The sequence below is a fragment of the Drosophila mojavensis genome, unplaced genomic scaffold, assembly GCF_018153725.1.
Source record: "Drosophila mojavensis isolate 15081-1352.22 unplaced genomic scaffold, ASM1815372v1 contig_74, whole genome shotgun sequence".
NCBI lineage: Eukaryota > Metazoa > Arthropoda > Insecta > Diptera > Drosophilidae > Drosophila > Drosophila mojavensis.
In genome coordinates, this window is record NW_025318899.1 from 15,687,522 (window position 1) to 15,703,027 (window position 15,506).

The following is a 15,506-nucleotide window of genomic DNA, read 5'->3' on the forward strand; positions in this document are numbered from 1 at the left end:
TGTGTGTGTGTGTGTGTGTGTGTGTGTGTGTGAGGAAGAGACGACTCCTGCTGCGATAGCTACTAATTAGATTTTATGTAAATGACAACAATGCTTATTTAAATTAGATACAATGGATGGGTGTACTTTCTTCAGGGCTCGTCTTACCGCTAAAAATAGCTAGGCTTACCGCTAAAACACGTCGAAATTGTTTTACATCAGTTAAATATAAGAATAACAGATACAATACAATATATATTTTTTGTACCACTCTCACATTTTCGCCACCTGATGAGACTCACCTGCACAACCCTTTTGTGCACCCACAACACCTCTGGCAGCCCTTCTTATGACTCAACTGCCCGTCAATACGTATATAATTAGCCTATTAGTTGGCCTAAAACAAAAGCTGGCTCATTATAACGCTTTGCGCTGACCGTTGCTGCCACGCCCATCAAAATGGGGCGAACGTGCCAAAATTTGTACCTCCCCCGACAACAGCTTGAACTTTTACCTTTTGTTTGTGTGCTGCTCCCTCGGCTGACGTCTTCCAACTTCAAAAACAATACAATAACATTTGCATCATGTTTTCCTTTTCGTTTTCTTAGGCGCCCCCAAAGAAACACCTGACCTCCGTCTTCCCCTCATACCCTTCAGGCCTTCCGTCCTCCTGCCTTGCTATCCGCCCTCCGCATTCTGACAGTTCGGTTTTCTTTTGTCTGTATTTTTAGCGGCCGGCGGGCATTCGGATCCCTTTTCACCAAAAACTTTCCTTTTGCTTGTCAACGGAAGGTGCACGAGGCAAAAGGGAAACCCCGGCTCGAACCCACGAACGAACGGCGCGTCGTCTGCGTCCGGAATTTCTGCGACTACATCAAACAGGAGTCGACGTTGACGATGCCGAGGACATGTTGTCAACCATTCAAGCAACCAATTTGGCTTAGCCTGCAGCACTTTCGCTTCCCCTTCTCTCTCTCTCTCTCTCTCTCTCTCCCGCCCTCTCTCATTCTCTGGCTGTCAAGCTATGCCCGTTACATCCATTGTCCAGCTCGTAGACTGACGTCGTCTGCAATTACGTTTATTATATATTAAGCTTTAAATTAATGTGCATGTTTCCTATGCTCCACTTCAAATTTCAAATGAGAATCATACGATTCAGCAAAATCTCAACAGGAATACATTACAGGCTTTCAGATAGGCTTGCATTGCCGGCTGTTTGAATACCCTGTAGTTGTTGAGTTTTGATTCTGTTCTATGAGTGCACTGATTTAGGAGACTTTAAGCTGAAGATTTAAAAGATGGTTATCATCTTAATGGTTCTCTTGTTCTCATCTACCTCTTCTGGCTGTTGATTTATCCGGTTTCTTATTTCTTCTTCTCTCTCTTTCTTTTTTTACATTTTTCGGACTGTCTTCTTTTCGCGTCTTATCTCCTCTCTCTCTCTATTTCTCGTTTTCGTTATGAATCTCTCTCTATTTGCCTCACTTTCTCTCTCTCTCTCTCTCTCTCTGCCCACATTTCATTCTTTTACTCTATACTCTTTAATCATATAGAGGGTATCTCACTGCTCTCCCAACAAATTTTCATAATATTATTGAATGTTTTCTTTTGTTTCGGCATTTTGTTTTGTGTGTGTGTGTGTTTTTTTTTTTTTTTTTGAATTTCTTTGTTTGCTACCTTTCGAGTTGCTTTTGTTTTGTGGAAAGTTTATAACGTTTTTGCACTACATAAAACTTTATTTGCCGTACAGTGAGGCAACAGCAACAACAACAAGTTTTGATTAACTTTCGTGCTCGTCGCAGCAGCTTTTGCTCATTTCCTGGCTCATCCACAGACGCCCTGCCTCATCCCCATTCCCGAGCATCCACACAAATATCCCTCGAGTTATGATGCTTAATTATATCAGACTCAGCCGTTAGTCCCCACATTGAGTTTATCTCCCTCTACACTTCATACTCCAACCACTTCCTTATGGCGCACGTGCTTTTTAAGTTCACAGACGCGCGCATTTTGATTTATGTTCGTAGGAAAACCCTCAGTCCCTGCCCCCCTTTGCCCATGCCACGCCCAGTAACATAAGTATGCCCGGTTCGTGGGTGCATTTAATGAGCTCTGTCCTGCGTGAAGTTTTATTTCTTTTACGAATTTTTAATGTATTCAACTGAAAACTAGCCCGCGGCTCGAATTCGGTCAGCTTATGGTCAGAGCGCGCGTTGCCAGAGAGAGCCCCCACTCAAAAGAACATGGGATCCACAGAATAAAATGAAATAAAATAAAAAGCAATGAAGCCCATTGGCATCGGCTTTGAGAGCATTAAAGCTGCTCATAGCGAAGATACACTCACAAATAGTAGCTGGTACTAGGGACTTACCCCAGTATACAATTTGCAGTCCCTTGCTCTTTTCTTAGCAGCATCACATAAATCTTTCATGTACCTCGCTTTGATTGCGCCTGATGTACCTGCGGGGCAGACATCTATTTGTGGAGCGCCATGAAAGAGAGATGTAGAGTCTCAAGTCTATTTATGCCACTTTTTGACCTTCAGTAGCAAAGCAAAAGGTCAGCGCTGCTCTAGTTTTCATAATAAATGTGAAATATTATGTATAGAATTTTTAAAATATTTTTTTAATAAATAAATTTAACTAATTAATGTTTTTATTCTTTAATTTCAGGTAAGCTGACGTTCTTTGATGCCCAAGGTATTTTTTTTATTTTAATTAAAAACTAGATTTAATATACTTCTCGAAGAAGCAATGGCTCTTGCATACCAATCAGCTTTTGAGTGCTGCAGCAATCAGCATTGGTCATTCAGCTAATAAAGTAGGCAGCTGCAGTCTTCTATTTCAGGTGTTGGTTAAACCCTTTGTTTCTCCTACAATTTGACTGCTTCATATTCAACACATTTAAAAAATTTTTTTTTATTTATTTTGCCTGCTGCTTCATCAAAATGAAACAAACTTTTTTGGCTGACTAAAAATAAGAATGAAATGAAGGAGCCGAAACTTAAAACCAACAATGCTGCTTATTGCCAGCGCTTCAAGTGCCACGCCCCCACTTGGCATGCCGCCCACTTGCGTGAAAACTCATAAAAACAACAAGCGCACGTTGGTCGTTTCCACCAGGCAGGCAGGCAGGCAGGCAAGCAAGCAAGGGTAGCACCCCTTTTTTGGAAAAACTTTTCGGTCCACCCTCTTCGTTTTAGGCCTCTGCATAATTTCAACAATTAAAACACACAAATGTGCAATTCCAACAATTACTTCAACTTCCGAATGGCATAAGGAGCGTACTTCAGCCGCAACCACGCCCACGCCCAGCACGCCCCCGCCCGACCGCAATAAACTTTAATCCTTTTTACATTTAAATGAGGCAGACAAGCAATAGCGAGTAAGAGGGAGAAAGAGAGAGAGAGAAATAGAAAAAGAGAGTCTCACAAATTTGCATACAAAATGACGAAAAATTAAAAAGAATTGAATTTTAAAAACATATTAACGACAAATTTTAAGAGAAATAATAATATACATATAGTATATATGCATTTACAGTTATTTGCCAAGTTAGTAGCGGCGCATTGGATTGTTTTTTGGTTTTTAATTAAATAAAAATAAAGTAAATAAAAAAACAACCACAACAGGGGAATTCGTTGCTGTTGTTGCCGTTGCTATTATTCCGGTTACAAGCGCCGGACATGGCGCATCCGTTGCAATGTGTAGATCCCGGGAAAAAAAATTGAAAATAATATGAAAAGGTCGCCGAAGAGTTGGCCAAAGAAATGGCACAGCGTAGCGACCACAATATAACAACAACATAAATGGAATGAGATGCAGGAGGCAGGAGGCAGGAGGCAGAGGGCAGCGCAGGCTAGGAGTAGCTCAAGCTCGACTCCATTGAACGTGAACTGACATTAGGGATTAAAGAGTGCAGTATTTTTTCCGGTTCTGTTGTCTGGTAACTCCATTCATTATACCCTGCACAGAAAAAGCTAAGGGTATATGCATTTAATTAAAAATCTGAGCCCCAAAATCAAAAGGAATTTCATCTATATTTATTTTATTGATTTTTGTTTTGTTTTAAGGAGTCTCTTCTACATTCCGAACTGTGTTGTGCTTATAAAATTTAAATATATTAGTCGAAATGATTTACGATATTTATCATCAAAGTGAAGTTAAGAAACTTTCTCTATAATATTTATACACCTTCTCTATAAGTAAACCCTAGCAGCTTGGGGTCTATCTATATACAGAATATTTGCTGTAGTTATATTTCTATGTTTAAATGAAAAGATGGTCCAATATTAATTTACTAAATCATCATAAAGTCCTTAGAGGGCATTAGTCAGTTCATCAATTGCCTCGACTTTCTGCTTTTTGCTTTCTGTTTTTACAACTGGGAACTGGCAACAATTTCATTTTCCATTCATTCCGCATGCAACTGCAACGTGGAGTTGCAAGCTAAAAACATTTGCCGGATTCATTAGTGATTTTTCCCTGCTGCTTGTTGTTATTTCGTTGCTGCAGGATATGTCAGACGGGCATTGTTATTGTAGCTGCTATTTGTTTTATTATTTATTTGTATTTGCGCTTTTTGTTGTCGTTGTCGTTGTTGTTGCTCTTGTTGTTGCTTTATTCAACTTTTTTCTCTCTAGCTGCATCGCGCGTATTTGTTTGCTCATTACACACGTCATCATGTCAACCGCCAGTGGCCATGTCCTTCTTTAGCCCAGTCCCTCTTCCGCTCGCCCCTTCTCTTTGGCCATGTCCCTGTCTGACATCTGTTCTGGTTAGAGCCGAACAATTGCTAGCCATGGAACAATTGGCTTAGATTGAAGAGTAACCAATTGTGTGTGGGGAGGAAGCTAAAGGACGAAGGAGGCGAACTGGAACGAATGGGGCATATGCAACAAAAGGATTCCATGACATGGCCGTCGCAGTTGCTGTTATTTGCATTGAACAACTAAGGCAAATATCTGGCACGACTTTGATTAGATGTTATTTAACTGCAGCAGAAATATACACATTCAGCTGGACTTAAAAAAGAGAGACAACAGTAAATAGCCTCACTACCCTTAGAAGTTCGCAAAATGAGCCTGAATAAACAATAAGTGAGAATCGCAAGGGAATACCCCGAAAAAAAAGTATAAAGTAGAAGAGTGTGAGTTAGAGTAGGTTATAGAGTATATGAGAAATAAAATAGTATCAGAGTAAATGAGTTTGTGAATAAGATTGAGAGAAATGTAAGATGATGCGAGGAAACGACTATAAGAATTGTGGAATGTTTGAGTAATTCGTTATATTAGTATTAGTATATTAGAGTATAAGTCTGTCTACTACTCTTCTACTCTAATACAAAATACTCTAATACTCCAATGATCAAGTACTCATCTCTCATATTTTTTTTAAGTACATCCTTAGACTGTAGAGTTAATATGAGAGTATTAGTAGAAGAGTAACAGAACAATTCAAGTATAATATAAGAATAGACTTTGATAGTTACAGCATTAGTTCTATTGCTGGACACTCTATATCAAATGTACATATACACATACATTTATATCACATGATCCATCTCTCTTGATTTCTATTTCTATTTACAACTTCCTGCTGTAGCTCATCAGTGCCTTACATCAATTTACGAATCAAGAGCAGAAGCTGTTTACCTTTCAAGCTTCAACATTATTTGATTTATATAAGTTCTTATGCTCGACGATGACTCGATTAGGTTCGTATTACATACATACATATTTCTTCATCCACTTCTCTGGCTCGCTCAGTCTACAGCCATCATTAGCAACAAAACGAAAGCAGATACTCCTTTTATTTTTATTTTTGGCTCCGTTAGGCAGCCCGGGCGCTGAGATTCCTCGTTTTGCACAATTTCTCAGACAACATTTGGTAAGCCTTTAGACGGAGTTGCTCGAGCAATACATGCGAACCTAAACTCGTTAAGAATCTCATATATATACTCGCACACACACACACACATACACAGTCGCGCGCGATGGAAGAGGAAGACAGGGAAACGGAAATCCAGCTTTTTAGCAAATTCGTACACTTCATTACGGAGGGAGGCGAGGCGAGTGCAGAAAAGGAAACAAAACGCGAAATGAAAAGCTTTCAAATGAAACGAATGAAAATCGCATTGGAATTCAGCCCAAAACAGTGAAAGAGAGACGGTGATAGAGAGGGCGAGAGAGAGAGAGGGAGAGTTTAAGGAGCCCACTAGACGTCTTCTTGTGCAGCTCATGGAAAATGTAAATAAAATTCCATTGCAAAACATTTTGCAATTACAGCGCACGGCTCCGTTCGCTCACAAAACTCCCAACTTCCACTTCAACTCGCTGCGAATTCGGAATTTAGCTGCGACTTCGTCTCGACTCCATTGGTCATTAAATATTTAGCAAGAGGTGTGCAGCGCAGCTGAGCATTGTGCGGCATTATTGGCAGGACGAGTGAGGGGGAGGGAGGGGGAGGGAGGAATAAGGGTAACCGCCTGCTCAAGAAACGTCTCAGTTTACCTGGGCGAGAGCGAAAGTTTTCCCAGTTGCCTTGTGGGTGACGTCCTTTTGGGTGCCACATACCCTGTAGCCATAAAGGGAAAGAGTCCTCTGGAATTGAGAATAAATTTGTGACAGACTAAGAAAATAGAATAGAAACAGAGAAGAAATATTACATTACATTAAATATACATATATGTAAAATATATCTACAATAAGGCATTAAATATAATAATAAATAAAGCTCATAATCATATTATAATCTCCATATAAAATATTTATATAAAATTTATATAAAATTCATAAAATATAAAAATTCTTTTAGTTAAAATTTACTTTATTCCTCTCATGAGAAGAAGCACAACTCTCTTCAGAAATAATTCCTGGATATCTTCTTGCACAATCCAAGTCCCAATATAAGGCCTTGATTTTCTTTTGCTTTACGTTTCTGCTGTGCGTCTTGATTCGTGAAAATGTCGCGACGTTTTTTGCTACACTTTTGTTTTAACGTCGTCTGGCCGCCTTTTGGGCCAAATCGTCGCTGCAAATTACTGAAATTAAAGCTAACGAAGCGCGAACATTGCCAACAGTTCGCTCGACAACCTCCGACAACTCGGCAGACATATCGCAAACACACACACACAGCAATTCACATTGGGGCACCAAGACCCTATCCAGGGCTAGTGCTAACCCTACCCCAGGCTCACGCTTTGCCATCAATTCGCACTCTCTTGGCATTTCTGCTTGGCAGGTGGGTGCGTAGGTGGGTGGGAGTGGCTGGACTGCCTCAAGGTTTCAGTTTTCCTTAATTTTCACGGCATTTTCGTTGGCTTTTGGCAAGTTCTGCTCACCTAACAAAATAAAAGCAAAAAAAAAAAGGTAAAACAAAAAGATTAAAAGTTAAATTCCCACTTTTGTGGCAATTGAATTAGCTGCCTAAAAGGCTAAGTACGTTTTAAGTAACTGGAATGATCCCAGTTGAGAAACTATTTCCATTTTGAGTTTCGTTTTTGGCGTGGTTTTACTTTACTGTTAGATTGCAGAAACTCTTTTCTGGTTTAATAGCATAATATAATACCTTATCTATTTCAAATATGTGGATTTTATTTAAGAAATGACTTTCATATTCCAAGCGTATTTCTCTCATATACCATTCAACTAGCGGAATCACAGGTTACACAAACAATAGCTCTCTCACGCTCTCTCTCACACACTCAAGAGTGGCCTAACGGGATCGTCAGTGCTGCAGCCAATGGCATTAGCGCTCATAGGCATTGACAATGCTCGCTCTCGCTCTCGCACTCGCTCTGGCTCTGCAGCAGCAGCGCTCAATGCACAGATTCCACACACTTACGTACAGCTTATGTTCCACAGCAATTGAATCCACTCTGAGACAGTTCTGTCTGTGCCCAGAATTTATGATAAAATTATAATACACCAGGCAGGGGGATAAAACAAAGTGAAGACAGCTGTGCTCACATTGCCAGCATATTGAACTCAGAGTCGCCCAGCATCTGCTTTGCATGGACGGCTGCCAAACTAAAGCGCGGGGGATTATCCCGAGAGCCAGCCAAAGAAGAGGAAAACAAAAACAATAAGGCAAAGCACACGCACACACACTTCAATAATATAAGAGTCAGCCACACACTCAATTAGCCAACGAGGGGCTGCTGCAGATCGCAGTGCTGCCGATACCTGAGAGCAGAAACCTCTTGTTATTGTAGCTACCTGGTAAACACCTGCGTGCAACTGCGTAAGAGCGCGCGTGGCAGCAGCAACGGCAGCAGCAGCAGCAACAGCAGTGGCCGTATGTCTCATTAATAAACGAGTCGATAAGCAAGGGCAGCGTGGCAGGTGAAGGGGCTAGCACACACGCACAGGTGTCAGACGCCGCTGCCGCTGCCGCCTTTTTGCTTTTTTTGTTGCCAGCATTTGTAATATAAGAAGACGCCGAGTCGTGCTGCTGCCGTTTGTTGGCTTTTTGTTTTGCTACGCTCATTCGCCTGCTGCTGCTGACGCCAGCAGCGACGCACTCTCTGGCGCTGACGCCCGCTCGCTCTTTCTCTCTCTCTCTCTACCTCTCAGCTGTGTAGAGTTTTATGGAGAGTATCTACTTTTATCTACGTGCGCACGTTTGCTTTGGCTGCCGGCCAGCCAGACCTCTTTATTGTTGTTGTTATTTCTGTGCTCTTTGCTGTTCTCTTGTCTCTTTTTGTCCTTTGTCAAGCGCCAAAAATAAATGCCATGCGATTAACCCTCTTCCTCTTACCTCGCTTGCTCGGTCACTCGCACTCTCTCGCTGTATTGAACTGTAAGATCTTTGAATGTTATTTAGTTTTGCTTTTTTGGTCGCTTTCCAGACATTTTAGCTAATTAATGTTTGTTTGTTCTATTCTCTGACCCACATATATATTCCGCCGCACTGCTTTTAATATACTGTTCAGATACACATATTTTGGCTGAACTTGAAATTCGTATTCCATTCCCTCTATGTCTTTGGGTGGCCGTAGATTATGACCACATGTAGATCCCATCTGTAAATCGTGTACATACACAGGGACGATCCAATTTGGTTTTTCTTTTCATTGAGTAAATATTGTTTGTTTATCATGTAAATAAATTGTTGAATCTAGAAGGACATATACTTAACTTACGATGTAGCTATATATACATATATATTACATATGCAAATAATATATAAATATTATTAGTAGTACTGTTGAGCACAAAAAACTTCATGACAAACCCAACATTTTAAAATAAATTTAAAATATTATATATGTATTTATTGCTATTAATTTTGATTTCGTATCGAGTTCAAAAATCCCTACATTTTTGATCCAACAGTACTCAGTCCCCAATAGTATTGTTTTTATTACGTCAGATAGATAGATTATTTGTTAGCATATGTAGACCAGGCAGATCCACCTCGTTGAATACGAGGTAAGTGTTTGAGCTCCTTCTCATATAGATATTGCAACCAGAAAGAATCTGATACCACAGCATTCATTCTATTGTACATTTGTCAAGAATAATTGGAATTATGAATTTAGATTTAAAACAAATACATTATAAAAATATACATATGGTTTCGTTAAATTTTGAGAATTTTTATTTTGGCTCAATGTATGAAGATAAATATGTCATATCGTAGATAAATTCAAATTCAGCTAAAAAAACATAGAGACAGAACAAGGCGTATATGATATATGAGAATATTCCGATCGAGCGACGCGTGAAGAAGTTGTAGATCAAGCCCCAGGCCAGGTACGAAAATACTGCAATCATATAGAAGACGTGTGCTATATAGCCGTGCATGCCGACCATCCAGTTGGCTGTACCCTTCACTCGAACATGTTCATTCAATAAGCAGATCAAACCCATGCCCAATGTCAATTCTAAAGTGATATACGGTGTTTGAAACTTAAAATATATATGTATTACTATGAAGTCATACCTAAAATGGGATGAGCAAAAGTCGCAGCCAATGCCATTCGCTCGTAGCCCTGTTTGGCGAGCGATGAATTCACAATTACATCGCCCACGGTCGTCGCAAGCACCTGAATGCTGATCGCTACATAGTCCTCCGACAGGTTAAAGGACAGGCCAATGATTGCGAATAGCACCCCCACCTCGCAAACACAGAGCATCATAATGATGAGTGTAGTACTGAAGCCAATTACAGCAAAGATCTGAAATGAATTAGAAAATTAATACAAATAGAGGCATCACAAGTTATGGGTCTTACGAAATGATAAGCAGGCGGCTTATCGGTGCGAGAGTGAAGAAACACAGCAATTGCCAAAGGCACAGTAATTCCTAACGAATATAGAGCATAGGTAAAGTCGAATTTCATTGAGTATTCATCATAGGACTTTAGAAAAAGAGCTATAATTAGAAAGAAAGGAAGAGTAGAGAAATATATGTTACTATAAATATAGAGAACATGAAGGTAATAGAGGCAGGAATGTAAAGTTCATTGAGTAAAAGAGAGAAGGAAGGTATACCAGATACAAGATACAAAAAACAAGATACAGATATCTTGGGCATATACAAATGAACTTACCATGAATAACTAACGTACAAATAAACGGACTGATTATTATTTGAATGCAGTTGAGCAACTTGCTCCAGCCATGCTTATCGGCCGTATAGTCCGGGTTTGGTATTATGATAACGCTGAGGAGATATAAAGGGGCGAGTAATAAGAGTATGCCACGTCCGCACCAGCCTTTCAGACGCCATTGCTCTCTATCGACGGGCCACAGCGCCTCACGGAATTCGCTGAAGATGAACATGTTCTTGGGATTGTCCGGATTATGGAGTATGTTGCGTGTGCTAGCCTTATCAATAGTTTTTTTTTGTGGGATCACCCTGGAGACTCGTCCAAGTCCAAGCGTAGACCGACGAATGGTAGACCTGCGCAAAGAGCTCTTCCGAACCATATTATCGTAGTAATAGGTATCCCGATAGTTGTGCAGCCCCATCATATTGTGTATCTCTAGGGCAGACAATGTTAACTCAAGGTCACTCAGTTCCTCATGATCTTCGATTGTCAAATCTCTGGTTTTCATTTCGGCAATCTTTCTTTTCACTTCTGTGGGAAATTTTTGGAAATTAACGTCAAGCGTTCAACGTCTAGTTCTACTCGGCGACTTACTCTCCATGTAAAGACGTGACAGTTTTAGATCGATTACATTAATGATTACATATATAAAGAACATTGATACAAGAACTGCAAGGTTAATTATTAAGTAAAATAAGAAGAGATCAAGGAATATGTCATTATGTAGATTACCGCAAGATTCCGTAAATGTCGTGAATCCATCTGAAATCATACAGTAAATCAGTAACTCGCTGCTAAGGATTAGAAAGAGAATATCGCGTATTGCGCACGCGTTGTTAATCTGAAAAGATCTTAGATAGCAAATGGTACCGCTAGACAACAAAAGAATGGATACACCGCTGCTCATGTTTGTGGAATAGACCGGTGACAGGCTGCGAATGGGCATGACATTCGTCAACATCTCGGGCGCTGTGTTGCAGAAGGCAACCAAAGTGATGCCAGCTAAATATTCATTTAAATTCAACTTGATGGTAATAATCTTGACTATATGATTGAAGCTTAGAAAGAAAAGAACCTTTCATTCGAGGAATAAAATCGATAAGAGCTTTTGAGTTGGGCCACTCACTACTTCTCCAGTATAATGACCCACAGTATGAGGATCAATACTACTGTAGCGTAGATGACAATGACAAGCATCTCCGAACTTCTGTCATCAACTTTCATTGCGCAGTACATGATCCTGTAGTATCTTAAGAGATTCATGGCATGTTTGCAGTCCTCTGCGGCAGTTACATATTTGCAACGATCCACATGCTTCACAGTCATCACGCTGAAACAGCTCACCTGAGTAGTAAGTGTGATTGAGTGAAGCTTGTTTATGATAGTCTGCGGCTCTATAATTCTCAACTCACCTTGCTGTAAACTTCTGCCAAAGAAAAAGTTCGGTTCATTCTGAAAGTTTCCATATTTTCTGTAATTTTTTTTTACTGTACTATTAAATGTCTCTCCAATAAGCAAGTGAGTTGAAATACTAACTTCATTTGACTAAAACTGTGTTAAGGAAAAAGCAAAGCCTGGTTTGTGAACATAAATTAAATAGAGGTAGACGTGATGTACATTCGGAGTAGGCTAATAACTGGTCAGGGTTAGATTTTTAACGGAAGGCCACTTAGCTTCTTATTGGATCTCCAATAGAGGTGATCGAAGTAAAGCAAGGAAGAAAACTTCAGAAGGGGCAATCTATTAGAGCCCGCCTAATATTAACATACATCTCTGACTCTACCTCTGTCAACAGCTTAGTGCTAATATGCTAAACTACAGGAATCAGCATGTATGTGTGCACTGGCATATGGAGTTTTGGAGCAGGTAACATAGATATGAGTTAAGATTTTCTTAAGATATATGTAACAGTCCGAAGGACGTTTGGCACTAAGCGACATAGCAAATTACTTGACTAAAAATTAAAGTCCATTACCAAATACATAAAAATCGGTTGAGCCGTTGAGTTATAATATATCTAATACGGAAAAGGCCATTCCACCTTGTTGAATATTAGGTAAATGTTTGGTATCAGTCGCATATATAGATACTGCATCCAGCAAAAATATGCCACCTTGGAATTTACGCTTAGGCCTTTGGAAATACAAATTCAATTTCGAATAAATATATGCATCTGTTATTGATAATATATATTCTTTTTATTGTGGCTCGATATATGGCGATAGAAAAGTTATATCGTAGATGATTTCTAATTCAGCTAGAATAATATAGAGACAGAACAAAGCGTATATGATAAATGAGTATATTCCCATCGATCGACGAGTGAAGAAGTTGTAGATCAAGCCCCAGCCCAGGTACGAAATAGCTAAAATTAAATAGAACACGAGAGTTATATAGCCGTGTATGCCGATCAGCCAGTTGACTGCGCCCTCTTCCTGAGCATGAGCATTCACTAAACAGACCAAGCCCATTCCTAATGTCAACTCTGAAACAACATAGATGGGTATAATACATAAATGTAGATTATTATTTTGGACATCTACCTAAGATGGGATGTGATATAGTTGCAGCAAATGCCATTCGCTCGTAGCCCTGTTTAGCGAGCGACGTATTCACAATTATATCGCTCAGAGATGCGGCAAGCACGCGTATGCTGATCGATACATAGTCCTCCGACAGGTCAAAGGACAGGCCAATTATTGCGATCAGCACCTCCATCTCGGTGAAACAGATTGTTAAAATAAGAACTGTTATGATGAAGCCAAGTATTGCAAAGATCTGCAATATATTAGTAAGTTAATGAAAATAGATATCTTTCCTATTATGGGTATTACGATATGATAAGCGGGCGGCTTATCTGTGCGAGAGTGAATGAGCACAGCTATTGCTAACGGTACAGTAATCGCAAGCGAGTATAGGGCATAGATAAAGTCAAACTTCATGGAGTACTCATCATAGTCCTTTAGATGAAGAGCTGTAATAAGAAAAACGAGAATGAAACAAAGAGTAGAGAAATATATGTATACGTAGATATACAGAACAGAAATGTAAATGAGGCAGTAAAGGCGAGTTCAGTGAGAAGGAGAGAGAAGAAAACTTACCATGAATAATTAACGTACAAATAAACGGACTGATTATTATTTGAATGCAGTTGAGCAACTTGCTCCAGCCATGCTTATCGGCCGTATAGTCCGGGTTTGGTATTATGATAACGCTGAGGAGATATAAAGGGGCGAGTATTAAGAGTATGCCACGTCCGCACCAGCCTTTCAGACGCCATTGCTCTCTATCGACGGGCCACAGCGCCTCACGGAATTCGCTGAAGATGAACATGTTCTTGGGATTGTCCGGATTATGGAGTATATTGAGTGTGCTGTTCAAGTCAATGCCTTTCTCTTGTGGAATTGGCTTGGAGACACGTCCAAGACCAAGCGTAGACCGACGAATCGTTGACCTGCGCAAAGAGCTTTTCCGAATCATATTATCGTAGTAATACGTATACCGATAGTTGTGCAGCCCCATCATATTGTGTATCTCTAAGGCAGAGAATTCTAACTCAAGGTTACTCAGCTCCTGGTGATCACCGATTGTCAAATCTCTGGTTTTCATTTCGGCAATCTTTCGTTTCACTTCTGTGGGAAATTTTTGGAAATTAACATCAAGCGTTCACTGACTAGTTCTACTCGGCGACTTACTCTCCATGTAAAGACGTGACAGTTTCAGATCGATTACATTAATGATCACATATGTTAAAAACAATGTTATCAGAGCTGTAAGATAAATGATTAAGTACGATAATAAAAAATTCTGGACAATTATATTTAGATTACCGACAGCTTCCCATATCCTAGTACGTCCTTCTGTTAATATAAAGTATAGCACCAACTCGCTGCACAAGACTAGAAAGAGAATATCACGTATTGCGCACGCGTTGTTAATCTGAAACGATCTCAGATAGCAAATAATACCGCCGGACAACGAAAGGACGGTTATCCCGCTACTCAAGGCTATCGAATAGACCGGTGACAGACTTCGAACGGGCATCAGATTCGTCAGTAGCTCCGGCGATGAGTTGCACATGGCAATTAAAGTGATGCCAGCTAAATATTCATTTAAATTCAGCTTAATGGTAAGAATCTTTATAACTTGACAGAAGCTTAGAAAGAAAAGACAACCATTCATTAAAAGAATAAAATTGATCAGAGCTTTTGAGTTGGGATTCTTACAACTTCTGCATTAGCATCAAGGTCCACAGAATCAAGAAGAACACCATCACAGCGTAGAGGACAATAATAATCAGCTCCGAACTTCTGTCATTGACTTCCAGAGCGCAATACATGATCTTGTAGTATCTAAATAGATTCATGACATGTTTGCAATTATCTGCCGCGCTTACAAATTTGCAACGATCCTCATGCTTCACAGTCATCACGCTGAAACAACTTACCTGAGTGAGTATGAGTGAGTTAAGACCGTTTATCTATAATTATCTACTCACTTTGCTGTAAACTTCTGCTAAAGAAAAAGTTCGATTCATTGTGATAATTTGCTTGCTTTAATAATTTTAACTGTACTATTCAATGTTTTTTCAAGAAGCAACTGATTTGAAATACTAAGTTCATTCGACTTAATCTGTATTATTAAAAAAGCAAAGCCAATATCAGAATCAGAATGAGCGAAAGGAGTGGTGATCGAAGAAAAAATACGGCTAACCGACAAATGTGGCTAACCGACAACACCAAATACATGAAAATCGGCTCAATAGATTTCGAGTTACAAATTAACTAAATCGGAAAAGGTCGATCCGCCTTTAAACCATCGCGGAAATTGATGTACTTTTCTGAATTTTGCTAGGATTGATACAAAAGAATAAAAGTATATTACATTAAATGGTTCATTCAAATCTTCTCATTAATATAATACATAGATCAGGTCGATCCACCCTGTTGAACATAAGGTAAGTGCTTGGTA

General features: G+C 39.7%; 3 protein-coding genes across 9 annotated transcripts in view; 1 reads left to right on the forward strand and 2 right to left on the reverse strand.

The window, feature by feature from the left end:
* Positions 1-15,506, forward strand: part of LOC6582668 (hemicentin-1) — a 223,083-nt gene that overhangs the window by 110,312 nt on the left and 97,265 nt on the right. The window lies entirely within an intron of this gene.
* Positions 9,559-12,106, reverse strand: LOC6582664 (mitochondrial sodium/calcium exchanger protein). The gene is made up of 8 exons (XM_002008321.4): positions 11,948-12,106; positions 11,662-11,879; positions 11,268-11,593; positions 11,130-11,204; positions 10,536-11,066; positions 10,218-10,357; positions 9,927-10,161; positions 9,559-9,867 (listed from the first exon to the last, which is right to left on the reverse strand). Exons 1-8 carry the CDS (start codon positions 11,999-12,001, stop codon positions 9,581-9,583), a joined length of 1,866 nt encoding a protein of 621 aa, XP_002008357.2. The 5' UTR covers positions 12,002-12,106; the 3' UTR covers positions 9,559-9,580.
* LOC122756704 (mitochondrial sodium/calcium exchanger protein-like) lies at positions 12,712-15,168 on the reverse strand. The gene is made up of 8 exons (XM_044010155.1): positions 15,034-15,168; positions 14,762-14,982; positions 14,366-14,691; positions 14,231-14,305; positions 13,637-14,167; positions 13,370-13,509; positions 13,079-13,313; positions 12,712-13,020 (listed from the first exon to the last, which is right to left on the reverse strand). Exons 1-8 carry the CDS (start codon positions 15,070-15,072, stop codon positions 12,734-12,736), a joined length of 1,854 nt encoding a protein of 617 aa, XP_043866090.1. The 5' UTR covers positions 15,073-15,168; the 3' UTR covers positions 12,712-12,733.

Excerpts from the sequence above, each read along its gene's own strand:
- LOC122756704 (XM_044010155.1), bottom strand. The coding sequence starts at position 15,072 with ATGAATCGAACTTTTTCTTTAGCAGAAGTTTACAGCAAA. Across the intron at positions 14,306-14,365 it reads TAGGATATGGGAAGCTGTCG|CTCTGATAACATTGTTTTTA; the intron begins GTAATCTAAATA and ends TTTATCTTACAG. Across the intron at positions 14,168-14,230 it reads GTCACGTCTTTACATGGAGA|AAGTGAAACGAAAGATTGCC; the intron begins GTAAGTCGCCGA and ends AATTTCCCACAG.
- LOC6582664 (XM_002008321.4), bottom strand. The coding sequence starts at position 12,001 with ATGGAAACTTTCAGAATGAACCGAACTTTTTCTTTGGCAGAAGTTTAC. Across the intron at positions 11,205-11,267 it reads GACATTTACGGAATCTTGCG|TTCTTGTATCAATGTTCTTT; the intron begins GTAATCTACATA and ends TTAACCTTGCAG. Across the intron at positions 10,162-10,217 it reads AGCCGCCTGCTTATCATTTC|ATCTTTGCTGTAATTGGCTT; the intron begins GTAAGACCCATA and ends AATTCATTTCAG.